This window comes from Neodiprion lecontei, chromosome 3 (assembly GCF_021901455.1).
Source record: "Neodiprion lecontei isolate iyNeoLeco1 chromosome 3, iyNeoLeco1.1, whole genome shotgun sequence".
NCBI lineage: Eukaryota > Metazoa > Arthropoda > Insecta > Hymenoptera > Diprionidae > Neodiprion > Neodiprion lecontei.
In genome coordinates, this window is record NC_060262.1 from 34,647,256 (window position 1) to 34,670,018 (window position 22,763).

The window sequence follows — 22,763 nt, forward strand, 5'->3', positions numbered from 1 at the left end:
CAGACATCTGCGGACGGTTCCGAATTCTAAGAAAGTTACAAATATCTTGCAAGGATCTTCGATCAGTTATTGGGACTCTCGTGACTGACCCAAATCTGTCCGTATAATTGGGCCTTTTGTGCCTCGTACACATGTACATCTTCACTGGCCGCGTAAGTACAATGCCGACAGCTTTGCCACGCGCGGGTGGCTTCTGTGTGCTTGCACAAGAGGCCCGATTCAACTTTTCATCAGCTTTCACGCTAGCCTCATCTCCTGTAGAACCTTAAAAGCCACACTTCTGTTCGCTTTCCTAAATGTAGGTTCCGTTCGCGGCTGGTTGGGTAAGGATGATGCACGTTTAGGATTCAGGAAGTTCCGTTTTCACGAAAATTTGAATTCAAAGTGACTTACAGTATAGCATTAACTTTTTGCTAGTATCGGAAGAATGCTAAATAGTTCATAGTAGTAATACAAGGTCGGTTCTGGATACAGATTCCTACTACCGACACACTTATCCAGATTCAAACCCTTCTCCGCGGTGACGTCATCGCGGAGAAGGGTTTGAGTCTGAGTAAGTGTCGGTAAGTGTGTCGGTAGTAGGAATCTCTATCCAGAACCGACTTTGTAATACTACTATGCATATTTAGTACCACTTCAACCAAGCTAACGAGTGATAAGCTGAGCGTCGAAATACGGTTCTTAATCGTCCGAGTCCAAGGATTGTCCGCATCATTTCGCGGATATAGTCGTTACCGTCTTCGTGCTATTTGGCATTGTTTCACAGCACTGTCAGGTGACGGGATTGCTAACCCTTCATTCCGTGATGTCTACCCGGAATAATGCGCCCGCTTAGACGACTGTGTGCGCAGTGTCCGTGAGCCCGTATGCAATGTGCGTGTCAACGTTCTCGGAACAGTTGTTGGATGCATTGCCGAGTGGCGAAGTCCTGTCGGCAAGTGTAGCATAATGTTGCATTCAGGTAGTTTCACCACTGGGAAGGCGAATAACAATTAATCAGGGTTTCAACTGGATACAAAGTTCCGGGACATCTGCAGACTATCTCCCTCGACCTCATCAAATTGCATGAAATCTTTTGGTATATCTAGAGGTGAGAAATGAAGCGTATATCTAATGAGAAAAACAAGTAAAACTGTTCCATGTAGCTACGTATCTTTTCAGCGGTATAAAAAGAAAAGTCACGGTATCCTGAGTGAAAATCCCCTGGAGAGGTTGTCAGTGACGCTCGTGTGATGAATTTCGCTTGTACTATTGGTAACCACCTCTTGTAACCGCAACTGTGCCGGAAATTTCCAGTTGATTTAACGGGCACCGGTCGTAGTCAAGAAATAATCACGAGTTTGCCAGTCATCGATCGAACGACGTGATTATAGCTATAATACACGCTTGGATGGGCATTTAGTTTGAAGAACTATAAGCTAAGCTGTTTAGTGGAATTAAATCTTATCCTAAGAGGTTTGAAAAAATTAAAAACAGTTTGCAAACATGGAGTACGGCTTCTATTACGGATGGTGAGAATACTCCCCCTGGTTTTAGCGATACAATATTTCGAATTTGTCAGAACAAATCAGTGTTTTGTGAAATTTGGTAAGAAAAGCGGCAGTCAACACCTACTTTCGGAAGTGATCATTATCTGGGTCCTGGGTCAAGACATCTCACCTGGAGCTCCGCCGATCAGGGACCGTGATATGGTGGGGGTAAGTCCCAGGGCCCGAAAGTTACATAAGCTTCGATTTCCCGCCCCTTGTCGTCAGTCACCAACCAGCCGTCGAGGTAGGCGCACATCCTGCGCTATAGTGTAACGACGGAAATTCCTTTTCCGCGATATCGATAAATCTTCGGTATCTTCGTCGTACATAAAAAGTGGTGCTCTATAAAAAGTGCTCTGGATTTTTCTGCACGGGCCCCTCAAGGATTTTCAAATATCGTGCGCATTGAGACGTTATGAGATCGCAGTGTAATCTTCACCTCGAGTGCATGCTGTACTAGTACACTAAATTTGATAAAAGTGAATTACTACAGTTTATATGACACATGGGACAAGTGAGCATCACGCAGCTTCATATGGCTCAAGATGTATCTGAGTGACAAGCGCTTTGTTTATAATAAGTCATGACGGCAAAACTAACACGATTTTAACGATACCATCGGATTTCGGGAAGTAACAACAATTGGGCACTTTTCCGAGAACATCGTCCTTTATCGGTGAGTATACACCTTGATATCTTTCATTAATATTATACTGTATAATATAGGTACATGATCTTGCTGATAGTCTCCTGCATCCTTTACTTGACAACAATATAAACAATTATTGACTAACAAATACTGTGTAAGAAGCCAGTTCTAAATATTCCAAGAACAGAGGTTTGGTGGCGCAGCTTATAAGACATGTCATAGAAAGCGCGGAACACGACTCGAGCCGATTAATACTCAATTTGACGGCAATTCTGACACATTACTACATGGATCCAACAATCCTTTGCAATGTGATTAATGTTGAGTCACTGAAGTTATCGACAGATACAATGGAATTCAAATTTCAAGGTAGCATATACGGCGCTAGCGAGTCATTAGGTATATTGAGTATGAAAATTGAAAAGGGTCGAAAGGATCAGCGATCCATGATGTGCGTTTGACCTGTGTTTGCGCTGCACATCTGTTATACGCGATTAGTTATCGTAATTGATTATCTTCCGTGAGTAGACGGCAACGTCTCAATCTATCGCTAATAGTTTTTGCAAATTGCAAATTGATCGAGTAACTCGAGAAAAAATTTCGGAACACTGAGGTCAAATATTTGGTGTATCGAATAGGCTAACTTACATTATAGGTGTGTGTGGTGGTGCGTATCGTACCTGCGCATAATCTGCCATGCGTGAATGAAAGGGGGTGACCTTTTTAATTCTATCGCGATATGGTAATCCGATGCGATCCAGAATTTTGCAACGATCCCACGGAAGGATACCGTATAGCACTCTAGGCACGGGCCTTTTTTATGCTAATCATTTCTCTTGCACCACGACATTTCAAGCGTAGTATGAATATGAATCCCTGTTGCGGATTTGCCTAGGTACCATCCTTTGTACCGCGTCCGAAGTATAATATGGTTTGTATTTATTTTATTCTCAGTATTACTTTTTTAGTGCTATATATGTTGAGAGCCCTGCAACAAAGTTGATCTGAAGTCAAAGCCGCTGTACCGCATTCATCCTCGTTTACTGAGTATCCGAAGCTGATGATATCCAACTTCATCAATCATATCAAAGGAAGAGTGTTCCCAATTTCTCGAAATCCAGTTCCAGTGAAAACTCTTCGTACTTCTCTTATTACTTGCACCACTTTCTAGATATGAAAAGCATAAAGACATTATGGTACCCAGGTACGAAGAAAGAAGATAATTCACTATTTCATGATAGTCCACCACGAATCTTCTTAAAAAATTATGAGTAAACTCTTTCCTCGGCATGACCAGAAAGTGACTTGAACAGTCCATTTTGCCTGAATAGCATCGTCGATAACTTGAAAGGGTGGGTATTATACGCATCTCAGGATGAAGAAGAATGCTGAGTTAAGATCTGAAGAAGTCCAGGCAAGCCAGTTCGTTGGTGGCACGGGCGTCACCTTGGCACGGGCTAGACGTCACGAATGCTACTGGGATAAGCATACTTACCACTATCGTTTGCTTCCATCTGCAGTTTGAATCAAAAAAAAAAGCAAAAGAAGAATGAGCGTGGAAGGTACACGTATACCTGGAGCAACGTTCGAAGGTCCACGAATCCTATACAAACTTTTCTCGTGCCAGAAGCAGTAGGAGGGAGTATATCCTGAATATTTACGCAGAGGCATATGGGTGTGGGTAACATGCAGTGAACTTCACCGAGTAGTCCAGAGCCGGCGAAAGCACGGTGCGCACATGCGTGATGAACGCGCAAGAAGCGTATAAGGGCCCGAAACGGAGTCCTGGCCAGGGACCGTCCGGGTCCTTTTAAATGCCCCAGACGTTGCACGGCGGGATTTTATTGTTTGGGCTTTATTTTCAGGTTCGTCTCAGCCGCGCATACTGCCTCCATACGAACGCTGGTTTCGTGTGCTCATCCACACACACACACACACACACACACAGACACACATGCACCTACAAGCGACGCCATGCACATGCATACACATCCGCGTGCTTTTGCGCATGTGGTGTATAAGCGCGCGAGAATAAGCATTATGGGAACTGAACTGGGGGGACAGGTGTGCTCCAAATATCGGTCTCGCGGTGTCTCCCCCTTACGAAAACTGAACTTAAACTTGGTGAATGCGTCTTTGATTATATTCGGTTACTGCAGGGCGCAGGGCGTAGGGCACAGAGCGGCCCCCTTACCTTGCCTCGCCCGTCACTGAGGACATGTCGCGGTACTATTCTAGAAAAAGAAATACGAAAAAGAAATTGCACCTTTCGAAAAGGTGCATGCGCCGGGGGTCAATCCAATATAAATCAGAACTTCTCCTCCGACGGGAGAGATGCGTTTGTGTGCCCTTCGTCATGTACCTCAGGGCCCAGGTCGGTGTGAATGGAAAAAATTTTGGGACTCACGTACGTGTGCTGCTCGGCGGTTCCAAAGAGCTCGCAGGTATGGGCCCTGCCCTCCCCCCCTCCCCCTCCCCCTTCTTCTCCCTTCTTCTTTCAAGAATTCGATGTTCCTTGCTTCGGGCCCCTCGACTCCGGCTATCCTTCGAGGATGCCTCGGGACGGGACCCGGGGTCTGCAGGGGCTAGGTAGACGAAAACTGGTCGAGGGCTGCACATCCGAGGAAGAAAAAGATATACCGGCATCTTTGTAGAGGTATACGCATACCTATGCGCTGGGAAAAGCTCCTGTTGAAAATAACAATTTTAAGGGTATCGAAAATGGGTCTCTTGCCTTCTCTTACGCTTATAACTCAAAGCGTGTGGGGATACCTACATTGAGCCGGTATAAGGACCCCGACCGTTGTGTATAATAGTTCGCAGTACTTCTTTTTCGCAACGATTCGCCTCCTTTAACTCTCTCGTGCCTAACATTAACCGAACTATCATCATACCTTACACCCCGTTCGTACAGGAAGTTGCGGTATTTTCAGAGGGTAAAACGTCTGTGGAAACCCCTTGGTTTGTACTTGAAATAACAGTTTCTCGTCCTCCTGGAATCCTTGAGTGAAATTATACCTATAAGTATATATTGCAACGTCACTCGGAGGATTAGAAACACTTACGGTCATTGCCCTTTTCTTTTCTTTATTGTCCAGTACTCGATAATTTCTACTTACGTATATTCACGGGAATTAAATATTCTAATCCTCCCTGAAATACTAAGAAACCTTTCCTCTCATAGAAACACTGCATAGACTACTGTTACTCTCATCCTACGTTTAAATTGTTCCATTCGTAGTAGCTGGGTAATACCTAATTGTACTCGAGTAATAACGTACTCCAGTGTGGATGATACAACGGCATCGTTTTATGCCATGTGGCTGCTCCGGGGTGTACTCCAGGGGAATAATTAGGCTCTATGTGTACGTTACCTCGACTCGCGTGACATAATGTAGAACTGGCGTTGGCTATACCAAAGTCAGTCGTTAGCATAGCCCAACACGATGAAAACAAATCCGTCGCCGAGTAATTGCAAACTACTTTTGAAAATTCGAAGTGATCTACGAATGTGCCGCCAGACGATATATGTTTTCAGTAGAAAAAGAGGCACCCTTGTGGGGGGAACGTCGAGGAATAAACGTTGGCAGTGTTTATACATATAGATGCGTAAGAAGATATGCGGCTCTTCTGTTTGCCACTGTTTCAACTTTTGGGCCTCTTACCTCTTTCCGCAGTGGCAAGGGTACGCTGCTGTACAGGGACGCATGTCACGTACGTGTCGTGGTATGTGCGAGCTAAGGAGGACCTTTGAAGGGCCAGATGGGCCCGATACGTTCGTACCATATGGGCAGGTGCCAGTTCGTGTACGCGGAAAGCAGCGCGCACACCAGCTTAGAGCACATAACAAAAATGGGTCCTGGATGACGGTGGTGTGTACGGGACAGACAGTCAGACACGCGCGCGAACCATACCAACAGCTCCTATGTAAATGAATGCATTTTTATAATGGGCCACAATGCGAGCGCCCCCTTCAGGGACCGTTAAAAGTTAAAACCTGCTGCTGGATGCACTTTTTATTCCGCTAAAGTGCAGTTGGACCCTGTGCGAAATTTGCTCTGTTCAATGAACAATCTTTTGCTCGGCAAACCGCGGCTGATGCTGCAATTGCACACCAATGAATCGTACACCTTCGAACCGCAGAGTTTTCAGGTACCTTTTGTCTCTCGATCAATCACTATTCACGTTTCTTCTAAATTGATATTCGATGTGAGAAAGTTCAATAATATTCGGGATTCTTGTTGTACTATATGAATACTTATGGTCACACACCGTGCAATGTACGAAGGCAAAGGCTCGAAGCAGTGTTAGATATTAATTACTGCCAGGGCCAGCTGACGATTATGTGAAATTCAAAGCGTTTTTGCTGGTGAAAATGTCGTTTATGCATTTTTCGGATACGAATATAGCCATAATCGCGAAGTTAGATCTCTAGGCTTCAAGAATGCTTACAATTAGACACAGGAAATTACTTTGCTCAAAGTCTTACGCCTCATGGTCGTTACCGAAGCGTATTAAATTGTCGCTGAGAAAACGTGGTTTATGTCCACCTAGTGCAATAAAATGAGTATATCCATAGCCCGTATCCCGATTAGCAGTAGGAGAGACTGCACACCTGCCTATTTTACCCATGTACGTACCTTGGTGTGTCTATACTCTTCACTGAAGTGTTTTTCAATTTATGTTAATTCGACTGCCGTGGAGCGTGCCGCTAGCGGACGGTTTTGAATACGAAAGATTTATTGTAGTAATTTGTTAACAAGAAAAGTTGTCACGCTCCAGTCATCATCCATATTTATAATATACTGTATATATCTGTATGTTACGCATAATGCATATAGTAGAACGTACAGCGTATGTCTCCGTGAGTAAACAACCACAATGAAAGTCTGCACCTCGGCCTTCAGACACTCTGCTGTTGCAGACGGAAGAAAGTTCACGGTCTCTTTTTTGCATGCACGGATAACGCACCTTGCGATGGTGCACGTTATAATTAAAGTTCCATGACCGGAAATCGGGTATTATATACTCTTACTCACTGCAGATAATTATACCAATCTTCAAAGGAAATGATTTCTTTCCTCTGATTTTTTTATCCTTTTCGCAGCACTTAATTCTAATGGATTTTTTCATCATTCATCAAGCTGTTTGCGCGTAGAACTAATTCAAGACTGTAGCTGTGCATCGAACGATTTCTTGGTTCGAATGAAAATTCTATGATGAAGATTAATATGTTCCGATATGTCCGTAACTTCCGTGGCTTAATACGTGGCAAGAATCATTCAGGTTCGCCTCAAAACATTATTAAATTGGCCACCGACCGGACGAGGGTCACTCCTGACAGGCCCGAAGTGCTAACTTGGAAAACCAACTCCGGTGCTTTATATCCCTACACCTGTTTCAGTATTTTTACATTTCCGTATTTCCCGTATGCCACAACAGGTGCCTACGCCTACCTGACTTGTATACAAACAGCACGTGTAGCATCCACCCAATCCCCATCATCCCCATCATCCGTCGTTAAAGATCCCGTGAATAAAGGAAAAGACTGTTTCTGTTCTCGGATAATCTGCCGCGTAACGACAATGAGTTATAAATTGATTTATTCGTCTCTGCGCCATGTTCGCATCCCTCCAGACTATAGCCAGGATTGGTTTTTGTTGCAGAAATGCTGAAGTGGACCGTGTCCCGATCTCTCTCGACGGCGAGTTCGACGCCCCACGGTCCCCCGCAGCCAAACCGGACCCGACGACCTTTCGGTGACCTGTCAAACACTCCCCCCACTCCTCGGTCCCAGACTCAGGCCCAGGTTAATCCGATTCGTTCGACGCCTGCGCGCAGGCGAAGATGCCGAAGCCACGGAAGCGACCTGCGCGCTTACTTTCAAACTACGAAGCCGAACCTGCGTTCGGCGAAGCGACAGTCGATGTCTCGAGCGAATGGGAGGACCGAGAATTTTGAGAGCTTTTATCAGAGCACCCCGCGCGTCGACGCCGACATAGGGCCGTTGACTTTGGGCCCGGAATCGGTCGCCGGAAGGCGGACGGTCGCCATGACGCTTCCGGCAAACCCCAGCCTCTTAGCAGCCGCTGGCACGACGCTGCGAACCAACGCAGAACTCCCGCAGAACCTGATGAACGAGGCTAGGGTCAATCTGCAGTCCCACGTGTCCGACTTCTTTCAGCAAATCGCCGTCGCCGCTAGTCCCGAAGACATGATGGAGGCTGACCCCGTCGTCCCTCTGACCAAGAGTCGAATTTATTCGCAAAACTGTGAAATACGCAGGGTCAAATTGTCCGGAGACTTCTGCCGCACCCCTCACGTTCCCAAACTTGCGAAAATAACCAAGCTCCACAACCGCTGCCGGACTCCCTACCACACCAAGGCTCCAGGTACATCCAGGAGTCCCTTCAAGTCCAAGGATCCATCGACCGTTGGTCAGACTCCGCTTGTAGTCAGGTTGAACCACCTCAATCTGCACCAAGACCTCGCCGTGAAGTTTGAAAACGTGGACAACACGGTGACGGAGGTACTGCACAAGGAGCAGGAGGCGAGCAGTGCGGTCGTCGGCAAGTCGGTGGCGGAAATTCTCGCCTCTGATGAAACTGAAAGATGTATTGCCCGAGAGGGTCGACCCAGTCCCGTCGCCTCGACTAACCCCAGGAATTCGTTATGTGAATGCGGAAAGGACCGACGGGAATTCGTCGCTGAACCACCGGAGATGAGGCAGAAAGTTGAGAGCCCAGGCGAGTCGATGGAGACCGAAGAGAACGTCTACGAGACGATCGAGGATGTTTGCAAAATCGACGAACCGGTTGCCGACCACAACGACAGCTCCGTATCCTCGGCCAGTCAACTCCTCGAGGATCCTTCGCCGATGTCCTGGGCGGCCGCATCGCCCCTCGATTTCGACGGGCAATTCACCCTGAGGAGGCAGCGCGGCATTCGCCGGAAAAGGACTGGCCAACAGCGCGACCTTCAAGACGCGGATTCGACCTTCTTTGGGGCGAGACGAAAACGCGCCAAGAGACGATCGTCGAGTTTGAGCCCGCAGAAGAGCGCAGTTCCATTTCGCGAAGCGAGTCCTACACGGTTCATTTGCGAGGCTGTGAACCTCGAGGTGAACAAATGCGTCCTTGAAACCAACCTCGACGCCTCTTGCGAGGCCCGAACTGCTTGCATTGGCAAACAGTCCTTTTGCCCGAGTATCGAAGAGCGGAAGACCGAGGATTCCAGTTCGCGAAAAACCTTGTACTGGGACCTCGACAGCCCAAAGTCCTCGATGACCGACGATTTTCACAGCTCAAAGTCGTTCTTAACTTCGGTTTCCGTCACCCCAGAAGCACCCCTCGTAGCCACGGTCAGAAGATGCTTGAAGTATAGTCCCGAGGGGGAAATTTATCAGCCATGCAGTTCTCGAGGGTCGATTGAAGTCGAGTTATCCACCCAGGGTGATCACATACGAGTTCGCGGTAAGTTCGTTTCACCTCTCGATTGTACGATTTTATTACCAGACAGACATTTCATCCGACTTTCCCTTTTTTCCTACGCATTCGAACGAAGTTAAAGTTAGAGCGTGACGTCTCTCCGACCGATTTACAAGTAAGTGTATGATTTGAAGATGCGACCTTACAGCTTTCTCGATCATCTTTCCAACGGATATTTGTCCCTTTTTCCGTGAATTTCGATTTCGAACTTGGACGAGAATTGTCACCGGGTTCCCTGACCTGAGAAGACGTACCTGGTCGAAGGACTGAGCATGCGTCGGTTTGTTCTGAGAGGGTTGAAGTGAGGTCTATACGCGATGTGCCAGTAACCCAAAGACCTTTGCGGCATTCAAATATTCGGTCAGCGGGCTTGTCATTGATTAAAAACTGGCCTATCTCTCGTTAGTATAATAACCGAATCTCGCAGTGATTAGTCCAAGCCCCGTTTTCACCAGCTTCAGTATTTCCAAGGGTTGATACACACGGCCGTCTCATCCGCAGCTACGTTCGCTCGGGTCAGACCGTCCATTTGTATACGTACAAGTACATACATAGGTATAGAGACAGAGGAATCTGCACCTGTATCGATAGTAGCGATGAAGTAGGCATAGATTTCAGCTCCGTGACGTACATACCAACCAGTGATATACATACCTATATATATGCGTGTGTGCGCTCATCCCTCGTCATCGTCGCAATCGGGATGCGGGTAAGAATCTCCTCATAGCATCCGAGTGGATCCATTCGCGAGATATTTCGAGGGTTCTTTAGACAGTCAGAGCGATTAACGCTCACGAGATGTCAATAAACGACTGACAACGAACCTTGCACCGGAAAATCTTCCATTCAAGAATGTCTGCGTACGAAACTGAGTTGATTTACCCGGAAAGAATCGTCTCGCAATCAGCTGCAGGCTTGTAAACTTTTGATGTTGTTGATTTTATCTCGTGAGAATTTTGACGGAACCGTATCTCTTCCAGAATTCATCCAGACTTATACCTACTCCTCTAGGTATTCGCCTATGGTTGCCAACTTTGCGTGTCTACGGACACGACAGTGACCGAGTTTCGGATTTGCGGGGGTGAAAATTGGACGGAATCCAAGAAGAGCATTGTTTCCATTGCTCCGACCAGAATCTCGAATCTTTATTATGTTCGTGACGGTGTTGGCCATCTTGGGCAAGAATGGCGGCAATTTTTATTAGAAGAATTCGAGGAAAACAAGCGGTGATAAAATCGTTTTTATCTCGGTATATCGCATTTGGATGTAATCAATTCTCATTCCCGAACGAACGTCAAGTCGAACCCTTCTTCGGAGACAACGAAACAGGAATGAGGCGGCAGATTTTCGTTAATCCGTTCTAAGTTCGAAAAGAGAGTAAAAAATTCGTCGACCGTATATAGCAATCAAAATCCACGGCTGGATTGATCATCCGATGTATAATCCGAGCGTGTATTTTTTTTCGGTACGTTCTGTGCCAATGCAGTGATAAGGTGCAAGGATTTGAAGAGAGTCTACGAAGGGTCTGTCCATGCCTACGTGAAAGCAACGCTTAGGAAGTCCGACGGGGAGATAAACGCGGTGAAACGGACAGCCGTCCACAGGGCAACGCCAAATCCAATCTTCAACGAGACCCTGATACTACCCTGGACCAACAACAACAACAACAATTCACCTCCGAAATCGGCCACCCTGGATATTGCTGTTTGGCACAGGGATCGCAGAGTGAGGTGAGTGACGAGGATCTCATCCTTCTTTCTTTCAAGCAGCTTTAAGCTCTCGCTCAAGATCGCCAATTCGTGAATTGACCTGCAACGTTGATGCGAATTGAAAATTTTTCGACGGAAAACTCCTCGAGCAGCATTTTCTTGGGGGGCATTTCTTTTTCAATCACATGAGTGTAAAAAGCGAAGGAAAGGGCGAAGACGAGGCATGATTTTGAGAGCCCGAAATTTCCGAAAGCTCCGGCTCGCCACGGCAGGAGGGGGGAATCGATGCAAGTGACGCAGGCGCCCCAGGATCGCGGGCTCCACGTGCGCCTCAACGGCGTCACGACGTCGGGCGTCGTGACGTCGTTTACGGCTGCAACGGGTGCAAGTTTTTCCGGATTCACAAACAAAAGTTGAAGCACATAACGGGCGGGTGACGACGCGGTCGGCAAGACCGTTTTTCACGAATACACATACCGACGCCTATCTGCACACAGGTATATAAGGATATGTATATATGCACTATGTACCTGTATGCATAGACCCGCGTATGCATACCTATGTACAGATTCATACCCGCGTGAAATTTCATGCGCGCATAGCGCCATGAATACGAGACAAAAGTACAAAGAGCCGTATTTAAATGTTCACCGTTTGTCTGGTTGTTTCAGGCGCAGTGAACTCCTGGGCTGTATGACTCTACCCCTGCCTTTATCTCAGGACAAGGTAAACATCTTTCAATTTTTCAAACAAAAGACTCCGTTTATTCCCATCTTTTCAATTTCTCAGCTATTTTTAACGCCACGAGTTAGTGAATCTAGGGTGCGTCTTGTAACTGATGGGAATATTCTGAGGAATATCCTGATTACACGTTACACGTTATCGTTACTTGGGGAAACGATGGATTCGAATGACGTTTTCCGGACTACAGATTGAAATCAAAATTAGAAATCGTACGCAGTGAAGTCTCTGAAAAGTTATACTCGGAAGCTTCTTTATCGTTTGCACAATTTCCCTTGTTAGTCTGGCCTCCTTTACAGTTTGAAAATTGTTCAAGGAGAGCTGATAAGTCTGACGTAGAGTGTCCATCACGTTTTTGTATTCAAAGTAAGAAACTTGCTGTTTTGTTGCAGTATATCTTGACCAGTCAGACTGTTCGCAGTTTCCCCGTTTGTCTTGTGAGACACAGTTGGTTCGTTCTGCAGTGAGATGCAACTAAATTGCAGTAGATAGCCGAATAACAGTATCGTGGTGAATTGTTCCGTACGTAGAGGAATTCGCGGAATTTTCAGACATTCCTGTATATGCAGGAGACGTACCAGCTAGTTGCACGGACTTGTGGACCAATAATCGATACGAACTAACGCTGATCTGATCGTTAAGTGGAATAGCTGAATATCTTTGAGCTGTAAACGCGCCGAATGAGCCGTGATGTATGACCTACGCGGCTACGCGTATGCCATTATTTTAACGTTTGCAATACAAACAAGTCCCCAGGTGCCCTCGCCGCGAACTCGGGTTCAATACTATAATATTCTTCACCCCCGGGGTCCCTTTTACAACTGAACAATGTCGCCCCGTATCACGTGTTATACCTATAGGTGTAAAAGCTTCGATGCGACGGCGATGGTATAATCGTATTGCACACAACCCCATATCCGCTTGCCGGTAAACACTTCCGCCTCAATTAAATTCTCCTGCTCGCACAATGCCCAATCGTAATTATAATTTACCAATCAGAAATTATAAAGCTTGTTATGCGGCCACGTGGCGCAAGCAGAGCCGAGAAGACTTCGCGTCTATTCTTGCGTGTTTTCTACACGCATACATGGATAAATGTTGAAGGCATATTATACATGCGTGCATATTATGTATAATGTAATAAGAGAAATGGAAGTGCATTGTAGACGCTCGTGATGGCCAGGTGCGTGAAGGACAGGAAAGAGGGACAAGAAAACCGAGGGAGTCGATGTGCCCTTACAATTTCACCCCCGCGTCTCTCTCGCCTTTTCAGACCTTATTCTTAGCTCAATTTTTTTATTTTTTTATTTTAGTTTTTTATTCATCCACTGCTTTTGCTTTTACGCTTCTCCGTTATGCATTCGTTTCCTTTTACTATTTAATTCACTTACAAACATCATAGAGGCTGGAAGTTGGTATCAAGTTCTGCAGTTCTATTTTTATATCCATTGTGCCAAGCGTATTGTCGCGGTGTTAAACGCGATGAATAATTAATTTCAGACCGAGGAGGGTTGTTATATAGGAAAGTCTTGAGTTATTTCTTTCTCTTTTTTTATATCCATTTGAAATGTCATGACTGACCTTGAGAGCAGGCATACATTGATCGTTATGCCCAGATATTATATTTCTTATCGCGAGAGTAAAGAAAGAAAATATGAGGGAGAAAAGGAAAGGCGAAATTCATTTCTCGCGAGGTGTCCGCTTTTCTACGGCCCTGACCCTGCAATACTTACCTTAGACCTCCCTCTCCTTCCAAGCTTCAGCCCCATTTTAGCCCACGATAAGCTTGCGAATGTTATCGGGTGACTAGTCGTGCCGAGGCGACGGTGAGGAACGTCTAGAACGCGCAGCCAACGAAGTGTCGTGATTATACGGAATTTGATAGTTTTTAACAAGCTGTGTAGCGAATTAATCTACGACGTGAATAACGTCGCTATGAGTTTTTTTTTTTTTTTTGCCGTGTCGTTAATTGCATCAACGGTTTTTAACGCGACACAATTTTTTTCTCAAGGGTTCCCGGGTTTCCCGAAAGCAATTGCAGTCGGTATCAATGCCACTTAAGTCACGTGAGATGTAAACAGTGAGCTTTGTATTAAATTCCTACGACTTCTTCCCCACACGTAAGGTCAAGGCGGAAAGGATTTGTCGGTCAATGCGGCTGTGCATTTAATTTCCACTCGCATCCATTCAGTTCCCGTTCGCTGAGTGATTTGGAAAAAAATTCGTTCTAACGATATCGCAAGCCGTAATTGTGCCCATCAGTGAAGAAAGTAAAACTCGCGTTTGCTTTAATAATTAAAATTCAACTGAGCAATGATCATCGTTGCGATATATTGCGTGGTGTTTTTAGTTGCTGGTGTTCTCCTGAAACTTTTCACCTGCTGCTAAGAAGAATTCAACACTAATGCGAGTCAAATTTTCCTTACCGGTAATTCTCGAACTACATACGATCAATTTCACTGTAAAATTTTAGTTTTTACGATCATATTGGTCCGAAAACGGTGCAGCGTTTCAAGAAATTTTCCCAAGTTCAGGTAATGAAAAAAAGTGCTCCAACTGGTTTGTATTGTTCTTCGTCTAAAACTCCACTTTGAATATTTGTCTTTCGTCATTGGATTGATAGAGAAATGTGCAAAAAGTGTTCGACGGACTTTTTACACTGTGAACACAAAAACCAGTATCTTTTCAATGACGTTTTTATGCATACGTTTTTGACGGTTTCTCATATAATCTTGCAGTGGTTTTATATTCACGTGACGTTGCAAACTGTGCAATTAAATTAAAATCAATCAAGATTCGGTCTATGCAGTAAGACGGAACGTTCGGAGTACCAATTGGATTATTCTCGATTGTTCCTCTATCGTCGTTGAGCTGGTTTAAATTTCTAATCCGAGCTGCTTGCGGTTATTGGTTGTGCAGGAGGCAACATGGCACCCCCTGGAAGTTGGGTCAGGACGAAATTCGAGCACTCCTTACTCAGGAGTAACCCAAGACTGCGGAGTAACGCCGCCAGTAGCAAAAGAAGGAGATCCAGATAACAATAACAGCGGATCTGAGGATCTGACGTACCTGAGGCACCTGGAGCTGGAACCGCTGGATCCGTTAACTGGTCAACCTCTTCATCCAGGTTTCGCTGCGCGGGGCGGTAAAACGCCTTGCACAACGACGAGGAAGATGACGAGGCCGAGCACAAGCCAGCAGGTGAACATAGTGATATTACCAACGGAGACAAACATTTTGACGCAATGTCACGCCGACAGCCTTCAAGACGATGAATTTCTTTTAATTAAAAGTTTGTTTACTCCTCAGCAAGTACCCTGGGGATTCTCGCTGAGCTGGGGAAAACCGCCAAAAGTCGAACGCGTGGATAACGGAAGTTCTGCTGAGAGAGCCGGCCTGAGATCCGGCGATTACGTGGTCTTTATTGAGACGACGAACGTCGTTACGAAACCAAGGGAGGAAATACTCGCCCTTATTCAGAGAGCAACGAACCAGTTATTACTCGAAGTGTACAGAAAAGGCGGCGTGCAAACTCCGCACAGGCGAAGCACCGTCATTCTTCAGGGTCCGATTCCAGTCAGCAATCTTCCGCACACAGTCACTTTCACCGCAGAGGTCGGTACGGGGGTTCTGGTCTAAAGTCGACTCAAGCGAATCGAATCATTTTCATCCCCCCTCCCCATCATCCGCCGTACTCATTTTTATCCCTTGTTATTCCCCACTGCCACAAGAAGCACGCCCAGCGTTCCAACCCTAAACGAGGATCCCCACCACCCTCATAAAAATCGTAGGGAAAGATATCGCGCGGAGAAATTTTTTATAAATACCGCGAAGAAAAGATTTAAATCACCGAAGGCCGCAGTAAGGCTTAGCTCTTCTGCTAGCTGTGTACTTTTCGCCTAGACGTATTCAGGGTCGGTGTCTACGTATCCTTTAGCGTGAAAGATATGTGATATACAATTAAAGCTGTAACGATATAGGTAATTAGTGAGATCAACAAAGTGACAATCGTGGCAACGATTCGGTGATATTAATTTCATTGTTTGACAATGTTTTTCTCACTCAGCCATCGGCTGGATCATTTATTTCACATCGATTATCCGGCACGTTTTCACGACATTCGTCGCATATATCACAATACTTACGCACGAGGTATAAGCCCTTGAAAATAATTTACGAATTTTAGAAAATTCTCATGGGCACTGTTTTCCGCAGCCGTTGTCATTTGATATTATGTTATATTATTATTATTACTATTATTATTATTTTACAATTATTATTGTAACTATTATTATTATTATTATTATTATTATTATTATTATTATTATTATTATTATTATTATTATTATTATTATTATTATTATTATTATTATTATTATTGCTATCACTGTGGCTATCATTATCATTACCAGTTATCATCATTATTAATTGATATTATTAAAACTGTCGAGGACACATTTTAGTTACGATTATTTATTTTTCATGTTGACTGATGCTTGTCAAAATTTTATGAGCGCTATTATACGTTGTATTTTATAAATTATTCCTGAAATTTGTCATATTATACAATTATTGTGCATCTCATTGGTTGATTTTCGACTTTTATGTTATTTTGCGCATGTGATCTGTGCACGCGTAAAACGCACTACTGGTATATTAGAATACGCATTTCAAATCATATATACATATACCGTACCGAACAAACATTAGACTGCATTATAAGTGATGAGTTGTAAAAGTGTAGTTACGTTTTATACTTGGATTTTTTTTCTTTTCGTTGTTGTAAACAAGTTTTATTTAAAATCCGAAGTTTTGCGTTTATTTATTGCCGATATATACCACCTCCTCCATCCACTTTTTATCACTCGGACGATACCGTATCGGTGCCTCGCATTATTCGATCGATCCTCTGCCGCGGCTGCACGGATTTACCACATCGATGTGATGCAAATTGAAACTGTATAATTGTACCTTCACCGAATCAATTTAATTGTCGTACGCACACTACACACAGATTATTAAAATATTCAATTCACTGCATGGTTTGCGTGCCAAGTGGTAAACTCTTAAAAATACACTCCAACAGAGAGTCACTTGGTATAAAAATTCCGTGTGGTGGTTACAGGGATATCAAATTAATGTGATATAAAATAACTTTTGCGAAAAAATTAGCAGCGTAAAGTGATTCGTACCTTTCTTATACTCGTATCTTGAATTTTCAATTGCCACCACGCGAAATTATACATTTACAACTAAATGAACATGCCACGTGTCTGTGTGATAGAGTTAAGTATTATTTTTATCATTGTCGGATCAATCTTCAAACGTGGTGGGAATTTTTTTTTTTTTTTGTGTCGAGTCTGCCGGAAAAGTATGCGAAATCGGTTTCTAGACGAGTTTGTACAGAATTTTTTTTTACGTGCTCAGGCCTTCCCTAACTTGGCGCCAGACGCACCCCCCGAAGAGGAACTGGCGATTCGAGAGACTCGGTATAGCAGCTGCCTAAAAAGCGGTCACACGAGATTCACGGTTCCGTTGTCCGAGCGCAAAGATATACTCTCTTCAGCCGACCATCTGATCCTCTTTCAAAACTTGGACGAGCTTCTGAAATTGTCCGAGGAAATTCAGGAGTCTGGTGGAGGCCTGGAGTGCTATTTGTCTAAAGTTCCTAGAATCACAGCCGCGTACAGGAGGTATTTGAGCGGCTTGCAGAGGGCGTGTTGCCTCCTGGTTGCACTCAGACGCAATACTGCCTTTGCAAGGCTCGCCTGTGAGCCTGCGGTACCTCAAAAAAGGCGACCGGATCTTACCGGAGTCCTACTTCTTCCGTTGGAGCATTACAGGTATGCGGATTGGGAATCAAAAATTAGCTGAAAGGTACGGTGAATCTGGGGAAAGTGGCTAAGCGAGCTTCCGAGCTCAGTTTCCCAATAGAACTCGGAATCGAATCGTGTCTTTGAAATTCTTCAGCTGTTTTTTTTCTCTGCTCTTCAGACAGCAGTTTGCAGAAATTGTTGACGCATGATTTTAACTGATTTCGTTAGATATTTGAAGCACGTGTTTCACTTCACATTGCCACTTTGTACGATGATGCCATCCATGGCCAGGAACCACCATCGGTATAAAAGATATCCATAAATCTGTATCGAATGGTTGTTTTACAGAGAAATGACGAGACTAGTGAGCTTGGCGTGTTCAAAAAACTGTAGAGAAGCTAGAGACTTGGCTCAGGGATACAGAGAAGCAACGGCTAACGCTGGTGTAATGGAACCCCCGCGGGATACCGGAAGGCCTTTGTTAAGCCTGCAGGAAGTTGAGTCCAGGCTAGTTTTTGCCCGGTGTAAACCGTTCACCTTAGCGATGCCGGGCAGGCAATGGTGAGTAAGACGCAAAATCACGGTTCATAAAATGAGGGCGAGATTAGTTTGAGTATCTCGATTTTTTTCTAAGATCGAAAGTGATATTTTTATAGTACTGGTTGCATTGGAACTGCGTTTTCAGTTAAAAAGGAGTTCCAAACTCCCGTTTTATCTAATCTATAATTATATTGAATGCTGCAATAACCGTTTGATCAGTTTAGATTCATCCGAGATAGATATCGCAGTAAAGTTGACGTGGCATGGAATTCTGTGAAAATAGAACTTTCTCCATAGAACAATCATGTCAAAAGCAATGACGTTATGCGAGTTTTTATTTCCCGTGTAGGTTGTTCGGGGGTGCCTTAGCTAAGGTAGAGGGCCGAGCTCGTTTGCAACCATCCTGGGCGCTGCTGTTGACCGATCTCCTAGTCTTCGCCAGGGTATCCCGTGATCGAGTTTTGTTTGTGACCGAGGAACCACTCAGATTGGCGGACATAGCTGAAGCCTGTTTCACGATCCGAAAACGACCCACGGAGTTCAGATTACAGGTTGCAGTATCGCCAGGAGGTCTTTCTGGTGATAATGGAAACTTGGAGAGTAGTCACAGCGGTGGTTGTAGTCCTCACGGTAGACCCAGGAGAAAAGTGTTAATTTTGAGAACACCGAGTCCGGAACTAAAAGCTGTCTGGCATAATCTTCTTCAAAGGCAAATGTAAGTTAAATATGAGTATGGATATTGAAAAACTTGCGATTAAGGTCCCTGACCAAAGTATTAACGCATATATGAGAATATCTACTTTACTCAATTAGAAATGCATTTTGCGGTTTCCACTCTTTTTTTCACTTGCCTAAGGAGTTTCGTTTTTTACCGTTGAATTTGAATTAATCTTATTTTGTTGTATTTTAGAATTTATGTAAATACAGGCTGCGGAGGTACACCAGACATTGTCAGCCCCGTAGACAGTCCTACTACTGTAAGCAATTTCACTACCGCAAGAGAATCAGTCGGAAGTCGTCAGGTGTGTGGATTGGAGTAACACTTTCCATACCTATTTCTATACACCCAAGTGACGATGAAATATTATTAAACGCCTCGGATTAACGTTGGATTTTTAGGTACAAATGGGGAACCAAAAGGTGGACGAAGAAACCGAACGATCCGGTGAAAGTTTAGATACGATTTTGAAAAATTCCACCAACAACCACAACCATCTTGCCCAATGGGTTCGCAACTCTCATCAGATTCCGCCGCCGGATACTGAAGGGCCTCTGGAAGAGTGGACCCTCGAGGAGTTGGTTGCGAGAACCCCGAAAGAAAGCAATTCGAGACAGAGTCACGATGTCACGTCCGAGGAAATCGTCACGGTTAATTCAGACGCCGAGCAACAAAGCACAGCGTCAAGTGCCAGTCTGAGTACAATCAGGTCAAGTAGTCTGACAGGGAAAAAGACCGGCAACCACGTTACGATAAGAGAAAATTCTTCCGGGTCTGTGAATATTTGCAGAAGATGCCACAGGTGAGTCATTAACATCGAGTTGTACGATCATGTACAAAGGCATCGACAGGCACTCGAATGAAGGAGGAAACATTTGTAATGAAATTTCGTTTACTCTTGGACAAGTTTTATACTGTTGATGAGGGGGCTTGTTTCAGATCCGGATGTCCGACTCCGCCTCTACCCAGGGATCCATTCTCACCGTTACCTCCAAAAATATCCGTGCTACCACCGACTCCAGACTTGTGTACTAGGCACAGATTACACAACGGGATACACGATAGTCGAACAAACAGTCCAAACTGCACACCTGCCGATGGAAACACGGAGGATGGCAGCGAGGACGATTTAGACTGTGACGGTGACGGTGATCTTCCGTACAGGTAGCGTTGAAGGTCACGTTAAATAACATAAGCAAAACTCGGAACCGAAGGGGAAAAGTCGGAGGAAGCGGTGAATCCGTTTGAAATTCAACGCGTTTTGCTTGCAGAACATTGAGAAGGTTTGGAACAATGAGCAGTTTGGACCAGGACGACGACCTGGATGACCAGCCGGACGATGACAATCAAGACATGGAATCACCCCCGTCTGGTCTGAGAGCCTGGACGGCAAGAGCGAGCAGTTACGTAGTGAGTAAAATGGCACTGCTCGAACAGTTGGGTGAAGTTGTTGGGGGTCACCTTTTACATCCCCCCGTCCCACCTGAGAGAACGGAGTTTTCGCTAGACCCAAACGACGAGGAGGGTACCACGTCGGGAGCGACGTCAGGCGACGATATTTGGGGTACGCCGACCTCCGGGGGTCCCGACGACGAGAGCTTTCCAACAAGTCCGGTAAGAATGTTTCCCGAGAGTGACGAAAGACACCAAATGTTCGAACGGCGCAAACTTGATGCACGGCGTGTGGTTGTGCAGATTTTTAACCGCTGATACGGCGATCTTCGCGCCATGTTTTTGAAAATATTCTATACGAGATATTTTCATTTGTACGAATTTAATTTTTTCTCTCTCCTCAAATTGCTGTAGTATGATTTGAGGATTTGTTGGAACGAATTTTTATAACTAACACGGAGTTTGTACCTTTCGAGTGGGGGCTAATATCAATAATAGCTTCTAAGCTTCGCACGCTTTGGCCTACTGCATGACTATGCTTGCCCTCTGTTTGCAAAGAATCACTAGCCGAGCTGTGACTGACTTCCATAGCCACCGTCTTCTACCGCCAATACCATTGCCTCTGGGGAAGACAACTACGGTCTTAATCTATCGATGGATGATGATCAGGACTTGGATTCCGAAGGGAGAGATGGAATTCCGGCGATAAATATGGACCAGCTTCTAACTGGGGGCAGCGTTATTTCTTTGCGGTGTCCTATCGCTAGAAGAAGACTGGAACCTCTGCTCGAAGAAGAAGACTCCCCTGAAAGCGGAAAACAGCCAGTTGGGTGGTGGTGACAACGATTAAAGGCTGATTCAGGAGTTCAGGCCTTGCAATCTATCGATTCTAACAGAGACATGACCCAGAGAGAATTGAATTTTGCAAAGTTAAGCCGCGAGGATGTAGAGTTTAAGAGGAAGATATTAGACTTACACAGGAAACTGTCATACGTCGACGATGGCAGGGGAAGTTCAGGGTCACCGTCCAAAAATCAAGATTCGAACTACCAAGAACGATTAGAAGCAATATCGACGACAATGAAGATTTCGGTTGGTCACACCGAATCCAAAGAGAATTCTGAACGTGAGCAGGGTTCTTTGACACAAACGACGTGCGCGGATGAAGAGCGAAAGTCCGAACAATTGTCAACAGGAAATTCGACAAATGGTCAATCTGCGGAATTTGGGATACCATTGAAAGGTGATCAATGTGATTTAGATATTCAAGGATCTGCGTCGTCAGAGGCCAGTTTCCTAAATCATTCGATAATTAGAAGACGAAGTATGAAGCTCTTGAGCTTTTTGAGCGGCAAATCGTCCGAAAAATCCCAAGAAGAACGCGCAGCTAAGCTACTGAAGATGTACATGCCAGTGGAGAAGGAAACTAGACAACAAAATACGATATCTATTCACCATACGTCCAGGGATAGAAGGTTTTGGAAATTAAGAAACCGTCGAAGATCCAGCTCTGCGTGAAATGTACAGAAAGTTTGTTAAATATTCTCTAATCGTTGTCTCTCCATGAATAGGCCTTCCAAGATGTTCGTGTTATTAAAGTTTTATGAATTTTACAAGTATCGATTAAGGATCTCAAATTGTTTTCTTAGAATTTAGAGACTGCATATGCATATAGTTAACGAAATAGAAATCTCCCTAGTCTTACGATATTCCGACATAAGTAAAGTTCATTGTTATTCCCTCATAAAAATATATTACGGAGATTCAAACGGGTCATCACGTCGCGGTAGTGTATGCTTGACGATAAACAATATGAATTTCATTAAAACGTCTTTAAAAGTCGTATATCAGGGCCTAGCATTATTGTTCTAAACTTAGTCATAAGAGGATCTTTTATTTGCAGCTGCGGAATCGTCATAGTATTAATTTCAATCTACCGTATAGTCAATTTAGGTCCGCACGACTGACCCAATGCGGCACATACGTCCTCAACTGCATTGTGCTCGAATGTATTAGAAAATTCAAATAAAACATTCTAACAAAAGATAATTATTACTATTGATAGTAGTTTGTGAAAAGCTGTACGATAGACGGCAAAATGCAAATAAATTATATTATTTGTTCAAGAGTAGATAATTTTATTATTTGCCGTGTACTTACCTCATAGACTGCAAGTTTCCAA

The 22,763-nt window shown here is 44.6% G+C and overlaps 1 protein-coding gene across 2 annotated transcripts; it reads left to right on the top strand.

The window, feature by feature from the left end:
• Positions 1–1,792: 1,792 nt before the first annotated feature.
• Positions 1,793–22,707, top strand: LOC107226089. 2 transcript variants are annotated; one of them, XM_046734082.1, is made up of 14 exons: positions 1,793–2,205; positions 7,845–9,650; positions 11,152–11,395; positions 12,046–12,100; positions 15,035–15,316; positions 15,425–15,730; positions 17,543–17,958; positions 18,280–18,492; positions 18,821–19,186; positions 19,382–19,493; positions 19,591–19,991; positions 20,129–20,353; positions 20,461–20,803; positions 21,140–21,310. In XM_046734082.1, exons 2-14 carry the CDS (start codon positions 7,847–7,849, stop codon positions 21,146–21,148), a joined length of 4,776 nt encoding a protein of 1,591 aa, XP_046590038.1. In that variant the 5' UTR covers positions 1,793–2,205; positions 7,845–7,846; the 3' UTR covers positions 21,149–21,310. The 2 variants fall into 2 exon arrangements, with proteins under 2 accessions (XP_046590038.1, XP_046590037.1); XM_046734081.1 differs by having other exon boundaries at positions 1,794–2,205; positions 21,173–22,707.
• The last annotated feature ends 56 nt before the right edge of the window (positions 22,708–22,763 follow it).

Bases quoted from the DNA above. Each gene is read 5' to 3' on its own strand.
- LOC107226089 (XM_046734081.1), top strand. From the start codon at position 7,847: ATGCTGAAGTGGACCGTGTCCCGATCTCTCTCGACGGCGAGTTCGACG. The intron at 11,396-12,045 runs GTGAGTGACGAG...TGGTTGTTTCAG, and splicing joins CACAGGGATCGCAGAGTGAG to GCGCAGTGAACTCCTGGGCT. The intron at 17,959-18,279 runs GTATGCGGATTG...GTTGTTTTACAG, and splicing joins CTTCCGTTGGAGCATTACAG to AGAAATGACGAGACTAGTGA.